Below are 16252 nucleotides of genomic sequence, written 5' to 3' on the forward strand. Positions count from 1 at the left end.
TCCCCGAAGGGTGTTCCCCGACACGGGTGATCGCGAACCCCAAACACGACGGCCGTAAGGCTCCCGTTGTTAAGTGTTAAGCCGTCGTGGACGTCGGCTCACAAATGTGGAGTGTACTGTTATGGTCCTAGGGTTAAGTACCTATGTCTTCTACTCCTAACAAACCGGTCTTTTAGATAGTATTGGCTAGGTACTTAACATTATTTTTTTATCACTTTCTCTTTCTTTCTCCTCCTTTTTTGTTCTCTCCCCTCTCTGTGCTACCAAAAACGCCTAAACCCTTACTTCCCTCTCTTCCCTTTATTCCAAGGTTTAAACCCAAAACAACTCTAACTTTAATATAAATGAAAAAAGTAAATCTCCAATGAAATAGAGACAGATTCTTCCATCACTATATGCCCTTTTTTCTAAGTTTTAAACCCAAAACAACTCTAACTTTAATATAAATGAAAAAAGAAAATCTCCAAAGAAATAGAGACAGATTCTTCCATCTCTATATGCTATCAAGGCAAAGAGAAGACACTAAGCCAGTTTACTTCAATTTTTATACAGTTCAACTAGTTCAACCTTAAAAAAAAAAGGCAATTGGACTGGTAATGAAATCAGTAAACACTTTATTTGTTACTTATAAAAGATTTTTAAAAATTCAGTGGAAGCAGCTCTTTTGATCTGCAGAGAAGAAGGTGCAATATCTCATATCTTTTTCTGTAATGAGGAAACCCATACTAGACATCAGTGTTTGTAGACTTAGACGAGGGACTACCATAATTAAACTCAGTTCAACTGTACCAAATCCCAGGGTCTGAGAACACGATTGATGCAGAAACTACTCAAAACCATTTTATATAGAGTTCTCACCCAAACATTTTTATTATCTACACCTGGGAAACTAAAGTCCATTGAAGCTGCTTCAACTTACGAATCTAATCTGAATCAAGTATTGCTGAGAGGCCACACAGCCAGAGTCCAAAAATGTTAAGAGAGAAAAAACTGCAATAGCACTCTTTACGGCAGGTAAAATACTCATTTAAAAGCCTGTCATCTTGTTGCTTGATGGCTGTAGTTGACACGAATATACACCTATCTTTGACAAAAAGATTAAAAAGATGTGTGAAATTAGGTATTGGGCAGCCTCCGACAGGAGCAGACAGGAGAAACATATTAATCTAGAAAAAAACCCGGCAATAAAAGAACAGTACGTGGTTTCTCACCACATTCAACAAAGGATTATTCAGCAACTCCATCGAAATTATCAGTTCTGTTTAGGAAATCTCAAACGATTTCCAGCAATGGAGCTGAGCGAATAAATAACCTTGTGACATTACTGCTACCTCTGATATTCAAGTTTCTTGGTGTGCACTCTCCACAACTGGAAAATCCTGATCTCCCTTGGCTATCTCATACTCGCCTAAATGACCTCAGCAGTTAGTTTTGTCAGTGCTACCACAAATAGAAAACAATTGGCTTATATACATATCTTCTGGGGTTATGACCTTCGAAAAGCGAGAGAAATAGGGAACCTGTATATAAGAATAGAGGGAGTTACGTATACATAGGTAAGATCGACAGTGAAGATGTAGGTTTGTCCCGCTTACCACATTCGGGAGCAGACTGAATATATTATCCCACTGATGTGTTATTATCACGAAGCCACTGAGATCTTGCATTGGTGTCATGGTTGCTCTTTTTTGCAGTAATATTAGTTGTTGCATATGGCTTAATGAAATTACGATTTGTCTCAAACATGAATCTCATGCCTCTGATCTGCAACCAAAGATGAAAGGTCAATAGCTAGTATTAATTTTTGTCTCAGATGATAAATGCAAAATGCCTCATGGCAGTGTCCAAGACCATAAGGGTCTGTTTAGAACCCATAGAAAAGAAAATAAAAGAAAAAAAATGACAATTTGACCATTATTATTCCCAAAAATAGTTAGTGAAAATAAATTAATGATCAAATTATCCTTCTCACTAACTATTTTTGGGAATAATAATGGTCAAATTCTCGTTTTCTTTTCTTTTCTTTTCTTTTTCATAGGGTTCCAAACAGACCCTAAAGAGCATCCCATAATTTGTTCTAAGGTTGTAGCAGTAAAAAAAATGTTGATTAATGTAAGGTCCTGCTGTATCACATTTGACCATTTCAATCCGTCTCCAACTAGCCAGCAAACACTGATCTCCTATCCAGAGCAAACAGTTAAACCGGACCCTATATGGCTAGATGTGAACCTGAGCAGTAATAATAACAACTCCAACTGTCCTAAATATGGAAAAAGGTGACTCTTTAAGGGTCTGTTTGGAACCCATAGAAAAGAAAAGAACATGAGAATTTGACCATTATTATTCCCAAAAATAGTTAGTAAAAAAAAGAATTTGATCGTTATCTCATTCTCACTAACTATTTTTGGGAATAATAATAGTCAAATTCTCATTTTCTTTTCTTTGCTTTTCTAGGGATTCCAAACAAACCCTAAGGAAATATGAATACATTTTATGCAGGTAAGATAGATAAATCCCCTTATACAGGTAAGAACCAACTTTGACCTTTTTTCCTCCAATACCTCCCGGTTCATTCATCCAGATAATAATTAAGAAAAGAAGAAACCTGTGAGACATGTTCATTTCCTTCACCTTTATTACTACAATGAAGAAGCCTACTAGAAACCAATAAAATAATTAACAGATGTCAGACTGAAGAAAATCCAAAAGACACTCGCTAACATTGTGTTCAAAGAATATCAAAATTGGGTGCGATCATACCAGCACTAATGCACCGGATCCCATCAGAACTCCGAAGTTAACATTTCAAAAAAAAAAATGAATATCAAAATTGCTTGATCAATTAAAACAATCACCAGCTTCATCATACATCATTTTCAGCAGGAGAAAAACATATACAATCTCATAGTAAATTAGATCTGCATTAGTCTGAATTCGAACAGAGAAAAGAAATGCTAATAAATTTTTTTTTTTTTAAAATATAAACATTAAATATTTCATATACCGTTTTCATTCTTTTATTCAGCAATAGAATTTGAAACCAAATTTTTTTAATGCAAATGCAAGATTTTAAACTTCTAAAGATCATAAAATAGAAAACAAAACATGCATACCTCAATTAAACAACTTGAGCTGAGATTGGAGCATTGCCCGTTTGCTACTTCCTTGCTATTCACTAAAATATAAGACTTGCCAAGGTTCGTCAAGTAGAATGCACCGTCTTCCTCCATCTTTATAGTTGCCTATTAAATATAATATATTTTATTTCTGAAGTTAGTAATGCATACAGGTTATTTCAGAAAAGAAAAAAAATGCATTCAGGACACCAACTACAGACAATCTCAGAATCAGTGTAAAAGAATAGATGTCATATGCACAGTAGTTTCTATTACAGACAAGTTACAACTCGTATCGTTCAGAACACAAGACATTGATAATTCAAACAAATCAACATAATAGTTGGAGAATTCTAACAATAAAAACTAATAATAATGATTGGAGAAAAGCACTAGGGTCCTTGTCTAGTTTTTAAGGTAGGTTCCTTTATCAGCAACCCCACGTCCCCACGTGTTTATAAGGATAATTACAGAAAGGAAAGAAGAAGAAAAATTAAGTATTTGTGTCCCATTCCAAGTACATGCATTACAAGATAAGTCTAATCGTAATTATGCCAAATGTTTTAATGAGCCCGATGAAGTGTTTCTCAAGGTCTCTCAAAATGTTATTAGTTATCTTTCCCTCCCCGCAAACACTAATAGGCTAATGTTTTACTAGAGAAAGTAGACATTCACTAGACAGTGAAAAAAGGTAAAAGGTACAGATCACCATGTTAAGCTAAGCTGACATCAGCTTATAAAATGCATGCATATTACAACCAGATTCTTGAACAAAAAGTTGAAAAAACTTACATTGCATTAAAAGTATAATAGAAAATTTGTTTCTAGAAAGCATGATCTAAATGATGAAGGCAGATTACAGCCAAAACACAACATATAATTTTTAAAAAAAAAAACAACAACAATAATACGGGTTGATTACATCCAACCCTGAAATAACATCAATAATACATGCAAGCTTCTGACTTTGAAATTTCATTATGCTTGCTCCTCTTTTTTTATAATGACAAGGACAGGAATAACCTTTTGTTTTGAACACTGAACCCCACACTCAGGACTCAGGACTAAGTTGAACTCAAAACTTCACACTAAAAAAACCCCAACACCATGCCCCCCGTCCCCTTACCCCATCGTGGACACTAAACCAAACGCTAAAACTGCAAAGTACTCCTTATAACCCTTACCGTGTTTACAGCAAAACTAGTGAGGAGTCCACCTCTTCTCCACTTTTTGCTCTGTCAAGAAAGGGAAAGGAGAAGAATGAGGAGTACCACCCCTACCACCATCCTTCTTCTCTTGTATAGGCAAAAAGTGGTGAAAGGGTTATTAGATTCTAGGGTTTCATGCTTGAAAGGGTTTATGTTTGAAGAGAAGAAGAAGAAAAGAAGAAGAAAAGAAAAGGAAGAGAGAACACAAGTAGAAAGGAAGAGAGAATTAGGGCACAAAGAGAGAAGCTCGAATTGTATGTTAGAGCCCTCTCTATTCCTCTTAATTATAATGAAAAGTTGGTACAAAAAGGACTAAATCACCATTATGAATAATGGAGAATAAAGAACTAAAGAAAACTTAGAAATAACAAGTTATGCCATTAAATAAACTTAATTCATCTTTTTCAACACTCCCCTTCAAGCTGGTGGAAAACATCACATATTTCAAGCTTGTAGCAAGTGGTAGTAAGGGCACCAACTGCTATTGCTTTTATGGAAATATCTATTAGCTGATTTCTAGAGGGGATTTAATTGGTATATATAACACCAGCTTAACGTTTTTCTCAAACAAAATGGCCATCAATTTCAATGAACTTTAATCTTTCATGAGCGCTACCATCAAAATTTAATAAGTTGCTCCAAAATTTTATAAGCGGGTATTTTCCTTTAATGGCTCCTCTGAGAAGGTTTGGGTGGTAGAAGATAATTTAGTAATGACCTGGTAAGTCAACAGTATGGAATCCAGATTTAGTTACCAAATTTTGAATTGCAATACTGCTAAGGCACTATGGACTACCTTGGCTTCCATTTTGTCTCAAGAAAGTAATTTGTCAAGGATCTATGAGTAATATGTGAAGTTCTTTAATATGAAGCGTGAAGGTAGATCAGTGACAGATTATTTCACTAAGATGAGGGGAGTACTACAGGAGATTAATACATTTCATCTTTTTACTACGAATGTTGAAGACATTCGTAAGATAGAAAATCAAATTCAAGTAACCCGGTTTTTGGATGGTTTGGGGCTTGAGTATGATGCTATTAGAACCCAGTTGTTGGTCGATGAGGATGTGACCACCCTTGAGCAAGCCTTTAACAAAATTCTTCGAGTTGAAGGTGCATTTGTAAATAAGAATGAGTCAAGTGGAGCTTTCTCAGAAACAGCTGCTTTTAACCTTCAATCTTCTATTGGTAAGCCTGATGGTCAATTTCATGGTGTGGTAATAATAGAGGTAGAGGTCGCTCTTACTCAACCCGTGGTCGTGGCCGAAATGATCAAGGGGATCGGAAATGTGTTCATTGTGGTAGGACTAATCATATTTCTGATAAATGATGAGGAAACTTTGGTAAGCCTACATAGGTCAATTCTATAGTCACAGATAAAGACACCTCACATATTAGATCCTATGAGGACGTTACAACAACTAAGTCAACGGACTGCTTCTCAGACTACTAAGACTTCTCCTTCCTCCTCAGCGAATGCCATGATAGCTAATACAGGTATGAATGTACTGAATGTGTCTCACACATGTCAGGGATGCCCTCCCTATTTCAATCCATAAGTCCATCTCATTCATATTGTCGAGTTACTTTAGCTGATGGATCCACCTCTCCCATTTAGAGGGAGGGTACAGTTCACACTACTCCACAAATATCCTTAGATTCTATTTTATTTGTACCAAAGTTTCCAGATAATCTCTTGTTTGTGAGTCATATAACTAAATCCTTAAACTGTTCAGTAACCTTTTATCCTACTTGTGTTTTCCAAGACTTGCAGATGAAGAGGACAATTGGTTAAGGACATGAGAAGGGAAGGCTCTACATGTTGGATGATGTATCCATTTTTCGAACTATATTTCTCACTACTGCAGATTCTTCTTACTTGTGGGAAATGCACTTGGGACATCCCTCATTAGCTAAGTTGCGTCAGTCTTTTCCTTCTTTGCCAGTCAATTTTTCATTTCATTGTGAATCCTAACAGCTGGGAAAGCATCATCGTTCCAGTTTCCCAGTTAGTTCTAGTCTAAGTACTAAGTTGTTTGAATTAGTCCACTCTAATGTATAGGGCCCATGTCGGGTTCCTAGCACATTTGGTTTTATTTTGTGTCTTTCATTGATGATTTCAGTAGAGTCACTTGGATGTCTCCTACGAGAGAAGTCCAAAGTATTTGATGTATTCCTCAATTTTTTCAATGAAATAAAAAGTCAATTTGGTGCATGTGTGCATGTGCTTCTGACAATGGTTTGGAATATCTTAACCATAAATTTTCAGCATTTTGTGTTTCTCATGGTATTACCTATCGAACGTCTTGCCCTCATACACCACAACAAAATGGGGTGGTTGAACGTAAAAATAGACATTTCTTGAGGTTACAAAGACACTATTACTGCATATGAATGTTCCTAGATCTTTTTGGGGAGATGTAGTTTTAACTTTGCGCTACATGGTTAATTGTATACCCTCATTTGTTTTGACTGGTCAAGTTCCTCTTTAGGTTTTAAAGCCCAATTGTAAATCGTTTGATGTGCCTCCTCATATTTTTGGATGTACTTGTTTTGTTCATATGTTTGGAAATTCAATTTTGATAAGTTGTCACCTCAGTTTGTCAAATGTATTTGTCTGGGATATTCTCGTTGACAAAAAGGGTACAAATGTTATGATCCTATTCGACGGAAGACATATGTGTTAGTCGATGTGACCTTCTTTGAACATTATGTCATATTTTTCATCATCCACTGAGCTTCCTGTATTACCTGAATTTCCTTTAGACAATCATGTTCCTATTGCAGTTTTGGATGTACCAACTTCATCGAGTTCTTCATTGCATCTTCGCGTTTACAATCGCCACTCTCGTGTGCTCCTACAATTACCTCTACAGAGTTCTCTTCTCATGATCCACTAGCTTCCTCATTGCCTATAGATCTTATTGTCTTTGATTTGGACCTGCTATTAGTATACGAAAAGGTAAACGATCTTGTACTTCTCATCCGATATCTAAATACGTCTCTTGATTTTTTGTCCCCATCTTTCAAGTCCTTTGCTATGTCATTGTCTACTTCTCATATACCTTGTTCAGTGCAAGAAGCCTTGTGCTCTTTAGAATAGAAACAAGCTATGGATGATGAGATGAGTGCTTTGGTGTCTCGAGGAATGTGGCATCTATATGATCCACCTGCAAGAGCGGCTATTGTGGGGTGTCGTTGGGTTTATACTATCAAATATAATGTGAACGGTACAAAGCTCGGCTGGTAGCGAAGGGGTACACGCAGACTTTTGGAGTTGATGTCTTTTAAACATTCTCTCATGTGGCCCGACTTACTTTGATACGTATCTTAATATTTGTGGTTGTTAATAAAGGTTGGCCTCTCTTTTAGCTCAACGTGAAGAATGTCTTTCTATATGGTGATCTACATGAGGAAGTGTATATGGAGCAACCTCCTTGGTATGTTGCTCAAGGGGAGACAGGAAAGGTGTGTAAGCTGCAAAAGGCTATTTAGGAACCTAAACAGAGTGCATGGGTTTGGTTTGAAAAGTTTAGTAAAGTGGTACTACAGTTTGGGTTCTATAGGAGCCATTGTGATCATTCTATGTTCCTAAAAGGAAGACTGGTATGGTGATTTTGGTTGTCTATGTAGATGACATTGTGTTATCTGGTGATGATCTTGATGGTATTATAGAAGTTAAACAATATGTGGCCACACATTTTCACACAAAGGAATTGGGCTCTCTCAAGTACTTCCTTGACATCGAAGTCGTTCGTAACAAGTGAGGTATTGTTCTTTCTCAGAGAAAATATATATTGGATATGTTAAAGGACTATGGTTTATTAGTGTTAAACCCATAAACACCCCCATGGAAGTTAATCATAGGGGGTTAGTCAACAAAAAGGATTTTTGAAGTTTATGTTCATCTCCAACATGAAGATCATGTCAGTCATCTACATGATCTTCATCTTCGCACTTGGTGTTAGTGTTGACGACTTCATGTGCACTGGAAAACAATTTCCAGTGTTAGTGCCCCAACATGAGAAAAACATAAAAAACAAGAGAATGCCTACCCCAAATTAAGTAAAACAACCATTATTACTACACAAATAAGTTATTTAATGTATAATTAAATATATTAATATATTTATTAATTGAATTAGATATTTTATTATGCATTAATATGATAATTACGTGAGCCAATAAAATACGCACATGATTAGTTACAAGTAATAAATAAATGACGTTATAAATTATTTTTTAATAACATAAGATATGTTTTAATATTAAAAACTACTAATTTAATAAAATAATAAAATAATAATATAATAAATAAATTTATATATTTATCAATAACATAATATATTTTATGTATTACTAATTAATAATATATTTATCAATAACATAATATATTTTATGTATTACTAATTACTAATATATTCTCACAAAATTTAAAACCATTGGTTTAATTAATTATAACAATGGGATAATTAAACCAAAATAATTTATCAAATATTTATTTTAATAATATTTTTATTATGACTATTAAATCACTATTTTAAAATAGTAATTATTTTATAAATATATTAAATAAATAAAAATTATAAATTAGTGATTTTTATGACGATAGTTAAATTTTTCCTAACTTAGGAAAAATTAAACCATCGTCTACGACGACGACGACGGCGGCGGGCCAGTGGGCAATGCCGACAGAGGCGGTGCTCCGACGATACACCAAGAGGGAGAAGAGACGGAGGCCAAGAGAGAAGAGAAGTCGGGAGGCCGAGAGGCTCTGCAACAGATACTCGGCCTCCCGTGCTCTGCGACAGAGGTCGAGAGGGAGAGGAGAGGGAGGAAGGCCAACGGGGGGGGAGGGGGTAGAGAAGTCATCGCCGAGGGAGGAAGGCCTCCCTCTCCTCTCCCTCTCGACCTCTGTCGCAGAGTATGGGAGGTCTCTGCGACAGAGGTCGAGAGGGAGAGGCCATAGAGAGGGAGATCAGAGTGAGATGCCGAAGCCGAGAGAGGGAGCAGAGAGATGGATGCCAAAGACAAGAGAGGGAGCAGAGAGATGGATGCCGAAGCCGAGAGAAGGGGTGCAGGAACAAAATGAGAGGGCGCGCTCGTTTCATGTACATGAATGCCAAAATTGGGCAGAAAGCACTTACCATCGTTTACGCTTTGGACATGATCTCTTGAGCCATGTTAGTCATGTACATGACTTGAAGTCCGATTCTCAACTAACGACCTCAGGACATGAACTGAGTAATGCGGCTGAAGTTCATGTCCGGAGTCAAGTTGACTAACACCCCCCCCCCCCCCCCCCCCCCCCCGCCCCCCACATAATCTACATGACACCCATGGTCCTACACTCAAGGATAAAAGTCAATATCGACCAGTAGTAGGTAAGTTGATCTATGCTACAGTTACCATGTTAGATATCTCATTTGTTGTGGGAGTTGTGAGCCAGTTCATGGAAAATCCACAGAAAGTACATTTAGAATATGCTGAAGTACTTGAAAGTTGCACCTAGAAAAGGTCTTCTATATACTGAGAATGGGAAAGTTGATGTACTTGGGTATTCCGATGCCGACTATGTTGGGTGTAAGATGGATAGACATTCTACGTCAAGCTATTGTTGTTTTGTTGGAGGCAACCTGGTAAGTTGAAAAAGTAAGAAACAGATAGTTGTGGCTAGGTTGAGTACAGAGGTCGAGTATCGAGCAATGGCTCATACAGTTAGTGAGCTTATGTGGCTTAAGTTTGTGCTTCTTGAGTTCGGTTTTAAGTTACTTGACCCTATGATTATGAATTGTGATAACCAAGCAGCTATTTTTATTGCATGCAATCTTGTATTCCATAAGAGAATGAAACATATAAAGGTTGACTGCCACTTCATTAGATGTACAGTTATACAAGGGAAGGTGGTAACCCCTTACGTAAAGTCTTCAGACTAGTTGGGAGATATATTTACCAAGCCTTTGGGAAGACGTGAATATGTATCCATTAGAGACAAGTTGGGATTGTTTGATATCAACTCTCCAATTTTAGGGGGAATGTTAAAATACAAGTCCAGTAATAGATAGAAAATGTTTTATTTTATCTCTAGTTAAATTTTCATTCAATTTAGTCATGTATTTTAGGAAATAGGTAATTTTGCGTATTGAGGGCCATTTTTGTCCTTTTGTAAATTTTCACTTAAACCCAGATTATAAAGAAGTTGGACGGACCTTTCTGGCCCGGATTCCAAGGCAGAAAAGTTGCTCCTCTTCCAAAACTCTTTTTCCTCTTCTATTTTCTCCCCAAATCACATATTTTTAAGAAGATTTCCACAAGTAGAGAATCCTTTAAGGGCACAAATCTTGCATGGAACTGACTTAATTAGTAGTAGGAACCATTAACCCTTGAATTATGGCAAAAAGAAATAAAAAAGTTCTGACCTTTAATTCTAATCAGATGAAAATCTGGAAATCCCCCTTTTCTGGAATACGCAAACTTCAGTAAGAGGGAAAAAGACCTCATACAAAGGCCTGAAACAAGATCTTATTCCTCAGATACCATGTAGAAAAACGAAAAAATTGAGGAAGAAAGAGAAAAAAGAAGGGAGAATAAAGAGATTGGAGGAGAGACTGCTCAAAGCCAGCACTCATTGGAGGCTCAAAGTCAACCTCCCTCTTCTTTTATTTCACTTTAAGTGATTAGAAGAGTAAATTTATAACAATGCCCCTCATAGCTCCTGCTCATATAACCAAACTTGAACCATAGGTTCCTAACCTAAAATATAATCTACTGCTAACTCCAGAAATATAATACACTTAGTAACTGGAAATAACCAAAATACCCTTGCATATATTTTAACATGGCCAAGTGCACAACCAAGATTTCACATGTCGGTAAGTGATATCAGCAACAGTCTCCCATGAAGAAGGGTCTGATTGAAGACCCTCTGATTTCGCTGCTTCCAAATACTCAAAGAATGAAGGTCAAACAAGCCTTCATCATAATCTTATCAAGCATAGGCAGGGGTAGACAAGTAACCATAGAGATAAGGTCTTTAAAAGAGGGAAGCAAGCAGAGAGGAAGTGCAAAGAGGTTGAAGAAGAAAGCTCCACACATGCCATGAGAATCAGCAAATGATCAATGTTCTCATCAACCAGCCCATAGAAGCGAGGTACTAGCCAAAAGGGATCCTCTTCGAACAAGGTTGTCTCTGGTCAATATTTTCCCATGGAGAGCGCACCAAAGGAAGAATTTGAGCTGAGGCAGCCCCAAAAGTACCCAAGCAGAGGTAGCAGAGGCAACAGAGGAAGGAAGCTGAGAGGTCCCTTCAATAAGTTTCACATAGCAAGACACACCATAAAGGTGCCATCAGCCGACGGGCACCATACCATCGTATATGAATGGGAAGGCTGAAAGTAAACTTGGGCAAGGTACTTGATCAAGTCACAGATGTCAATAGCTTCAGAATCATTGAAAGCTCGCCTGAAGTGAAGACTCCAATCAACCTCACTAAAGCTGCCATGAAGCAAAATATCTGATAGGAAAACATCTCGACACCAGGCAAGGCAATAAAGCTAGGAGAGAAGGTCTTTGAGAGGGCATCCCAAATCCACAATCAGTTCAGAATCTGATCTTCTCACCTATCATAGCTGAAAATTGCATACAAGCAAAGAAGAGTTGCAAATTGTGGTGGATATACCTCCATACAGCTGATAAGAACCTAGTTGAACAATCACCAAGCCACAAGCAGAAACAATTTTCTTGGTAATAAAGGAACACCACGGAAAGAGTTGAATCCATTACTTCTTTTTTTTTTTTGAAACTGATGAGTTTTATTAATAAAAGCCAAACAATTAGAAAAGCATTTCTATTACAATAAGAGATTGCAGGGAAGCTCCGTTTTTAGCAAGAAAATCAGCCACAGAGTTGGTTAATCTTAGAAGATGAGACCAAACACATGACAATAAGAAGGAGATCTCACTAATATCGCAAAAAGTTACCCAATGGCGCCAAGGGGGCTCAAGGAAAAGGGAGGAGCACCAGCTAATCACCATGCTGAAGTCACCTTCAATAATGAGGGTACCGGAAAGATGATCTCGGAAGATAATGAGACCCTACGGAAGAGCCATGAGCTCGGTCGAGGTGGAATCTTAGACTCCCATGAACCCGGATTAGGAGATCAAAGTGGTGCCCTCGAAGGTTTTGCCAGCAGGACCGGGATTGCCAAGAGTGCTACCATCAAAGTTGAGCTTCAAAACACCAAGAAGAGGGGCTTCCCATTCCTGTATAGTAGGACCACGGAAAGGCCTAACATCTAAGCATTAGCCCGCCAACTGCTGTAGAGAGGGAGACCGCCAAGGCCTTTATAGTCCTTGTGCAAATGAATCCAAGTGAATATCAGACCAGTGATGTGGCTAGAGACGTCGTCTCCACTGGTAAGCTTACAGTTGAAATGTTTGTTGTTTCTTTCAATACAAAGACCCCAGGGTATACAGGCAAGGCAGATAGAGAGGAGAGCCTTACCCATCGTGGGGATGGGGGAAGCAAGCAAGAGGCGGCAGGAAGCATGAAAATAATGAGGGAGGCAAACCTGGAGGCCAATCACATTGAGGCGACAAGACCACACTTCCATGCAAAAGAGCAGTGGCGAAGGATATGGGTGACACATTTCATCAAAAAACAAAAAAAAAAAAGGATATGGATGATACAGGGGGCATAAGATGGGGGGGCCCAAGTTGCCTCGCTTTCGGAGGTTGTCCAAAGGTCAAGATTTTGTTACGGAGAGCACTCCAAATGAAGAATCTAACCTTGGGGGGAGCGGAAAGACACCAGGAGATAGCAGAGGAGTGGAGCTCATGAGTTCTCATCCATCCCGACATTTGATGGTAAGCAGAGGAGACTGAAAAGACATCACTATCAATAGACCTTTTCTAATAAAAAAGAGATACCACCTCTTTGGCTGATAAATTGGCAAAATTCGGAACTTCCTAGCAATCTCTCATTGTTTGGAAAGGCTCCCTCCTTTGTAAATTGCTCTTTTGAGCTTTCGTCTTAATAAAAATCAGCATCATTTCAAATAAAAAAGAGATACATGTGTCCTTTTTCAAACAAAAAAGGACGACAAAAAGGGGATGAGCTTAATTAGCTATAAATATCCACTGAAATGCAACCACTACCATCATGTAATGGTTTCTATTAGAAAAAGTCATCAAACCATGCTCTATAGTGTGTTAAACTGAAAAGCCCTCCCAAGGGTAAAAAGATGAGTAATATGGAGCATTCATACCTCCATCTTAAAGTAGCAACAAACCCCTTTTTCTTGGAGCCAATGTTGGTAGAGCTGTTAATGACAAAAATGATACAAGAACAGAAATTAATTACCTGACGGCGTGATACTTTATTAGCACGACCTTCTTTTCCCAAGTCAATGTCCACACTAATATCCTCAGTAGCTCTCCCAATTGACACCTACATACCAGGGAAAGTTGTGCTTACAGTAAACACAGGAGTAAAATAGTTAAAACAATTGACTAGTTCCAAAATCTAACATTCAATGTGCATATACCAAAATAGAAAATATGTAAGCTTCTCATCATCTTTACAGCAGATCAATACTCAAAATTCCAGCCACTTTCTGTTCAATTCTGAATAAATATTCCCTTGACTAGTTTCTTTCTTAAACCTACAAATGTAGAATATTATATAACTCAATCAAACAAAATTGTTGGATCTCTTACAAAGAGAAATTATTAGATAAAATCTAATCAAATGATCATTAAGTTAACACTAGGCCACAATATCAAGAAACTAGGAAGAAGGAACCGCTGAAATGCTTTAAGATTGTTAGAAATGAAGCTCTCAAGGGCATTTTGGTCTTTCCTTGGGCAGGTCTCTCTCTGAGGTTGTTAGTGGCATAATTATGGATCCGTTTTATATTTATTTTATCAGTTTTAGTACTATTTTTATGTTAAGTAGAGAGGGTATTTTGCTCTACTTCTTGTAAAACTCACTTGAGTGAGATATGAAAACGGGGTCAGAGATTGAGCTGTCTTTTCAGATTATGACACTCCCAGACTGTAATAACTACAAGTTACCACATGAGACTTTAAAGAAACCAGGAATAAATCTCCAAGTGCCACTATGTTGAAGAACAGATATGGAAGAGTCTTACATGACTCTTTTTTTTTTTAGGGAAAGTGTGAAATATATTACTGAGAGAGAGAGACACAAACCTAACTAAACAGGACCTTCCTCCACAACAAGATGTTGGAGAAAAGGACCTGATTTAGCCTGATCATCCGCTAAGTGATTAGCGGATCTAGGAATATGATTCCATATACATTGTAATTGAGAAGTTAAAATACATACATCATCAAAAAGACTCCAGTGACGCCAAGGCTGTTTACATTTCTTAGTACCCCAACTGATAATGACTTGAGAATCGCCTTCAACATATAACAGTCCTACTATCCTTTGATGGAACAGTTTGAGGCCATTAAATAATCCTGATAACTCTTGTCAAAGTGGAGTCTGAAATCCCAATAGGTTCAGAAAAGGAAAGGAGGAGATTCCCTTTATCATCGTGAATAACCCCACCATAGCCCGCTAGTCCTGGACAACCCAATGCACTTCCATCAAAATTTAGTTTAAAGTATCCAGCCGGGGGGGGGGGGGGGGAGACCAAGTCTTCATTATTGGAGGTCGAGGGGGATAAGACATTTTTGCAACCAGATTCCAATTTTCTCGTAAGTTGATTCCTTCAAGGTTTTTAAATTCTTTTCTCATACGAATCCAAGATGTAACTTGCCCAATAACATGATTGCTAAGAATATTATCAGGAAGAGATTTTTTATTAAACCTTTGATTATTCCGCTCTTTCCAAAGGGCCCAGATGATGTGACCAACACAGCAAGAGATTAAAAGCTTTCCAAGTTTTGGGAGATTAGCGTTTGTGATTGTATGAATAGTTTCTATGATGTTTTGAGAAGAGCAGTATTGTAGGCCAATTTTGCTAATGAGAGTAGTCCACACCGAGTGAGCATAATTATACAACAATAGTATATGATCCGCAGTTTCAATGGAGACAAAGCAGAACGGGCACATAGGATCGGTGACCTGAGTTCCGCAGCGCATTAACGAGTTCGATGTCAATATTTTATTTTGGCAAGCCCTCCAAATAAAGAATTTTGCTCTTGGAGGGGCATGCAAGGTCCACGCAATTGCAGATAAGTGACCGGATTGAGCAGGGGGTGAGAAGAGTTTTATATGCAGTTGAGGTAGAGAACGTACCTTTGGGACAAGGAGTCCATATCAAAGTATCAGGAGCATTTCTGACACGAACTGCAGATAATCTCGTAATAAGATCAGCAACTTCAAGAATTTCTCCACTGAAACTGCGGATCATGTACTTCTGCATTGTAATTATGCGCACTCGGTATGGACAAATCTCATCAACAAAATTGGCTTGCACTATTGCTCATCCCAAAATCTCGTTTCTACAATCCACACGATTACTAAGGTTAATCTCCCTAAAATTGGAAAGTTATTAATCTCCTGCAGCGTCGATCACATTATCTGGGGCCTTTGGGAAGAACGGAAATGGGGGGTTAGTTGGATATGGGGGGGTTATCCATGATGACAAAGGAAAATTGCTCCTCTCTTTTTGCGGGCCTCTCGGCATATCAGACTCAACAACTGCCGAGTTATCTGGGTTGTTCAATGGCCTGAAGCTGTTTCATCAGAGAATGGAAGGACCTTTATTTGTCGAAGGTGATTCACAAGTTGTTTTTTTTTTTTGAGAATAGTTGTAGATGTATTCAAAAAGAAAAAATACAAACCTAGAGACTAAAAAGACATTTCCTCCACAACAAGATGTTGGAGGGTAACGCCTTTTTTCGCTTGAACATCGGCTAAATGATTAGCGGATCTTGGAACATGTTTCCAAGTGCA

General features: G+C 37.8%; 1 protein-coding gene across 1 annotated transcript in view; it reads right to left on the reverse strand.

Annotated features, from left to right (window-relative positions):
• Nucleotides 1-772: 772 nt before the first annotated feature.
• The window catches only part of LOC137944770 (uncharacterized), a 47199-nt gene continuing 31719 nt past the window's right edge, over nt 773-16252 (reverse strand). The window contains exons 5-8 of the mRNA XM_068790516.1: nt 13685-13771; nt 3114-3242; nt 1596-1764; nt 773-1520 (exon numbers count right to left, since the gene is read on the reverse strand). Coding sequence (XP_068646617.1) covers nt 1621-1764; nt 3114-3242; nt 13685-13771 — 360 coding nt within the window. The 3' untranslated portion in view covers nt 773-1520; nt 1596-1620. The remainder of the gene's footprint in view (nt 1521-1595; nt 1765-3113; nt 3243-13684; nt 13772-16252) is intronic.

The sequence above is a fragment of the Aristolochia californica genome, unplaced genomic scaffold, assembly GCF_029961685.1.
Source record: "Aristolochia californica isolate CCGP_79_NKW_82.1479 unplaced genomic scaffold, dmAriCali1.0.hap1 SCAF_11, whole genome shotgun sequence".
Lineage (NCBI taxonomy): Eukaryota > Viridiplantae > Streptophyta > Magnoliopsida > Piperales > Aristolochiaceae > Aristolochia > Aristolochia californica.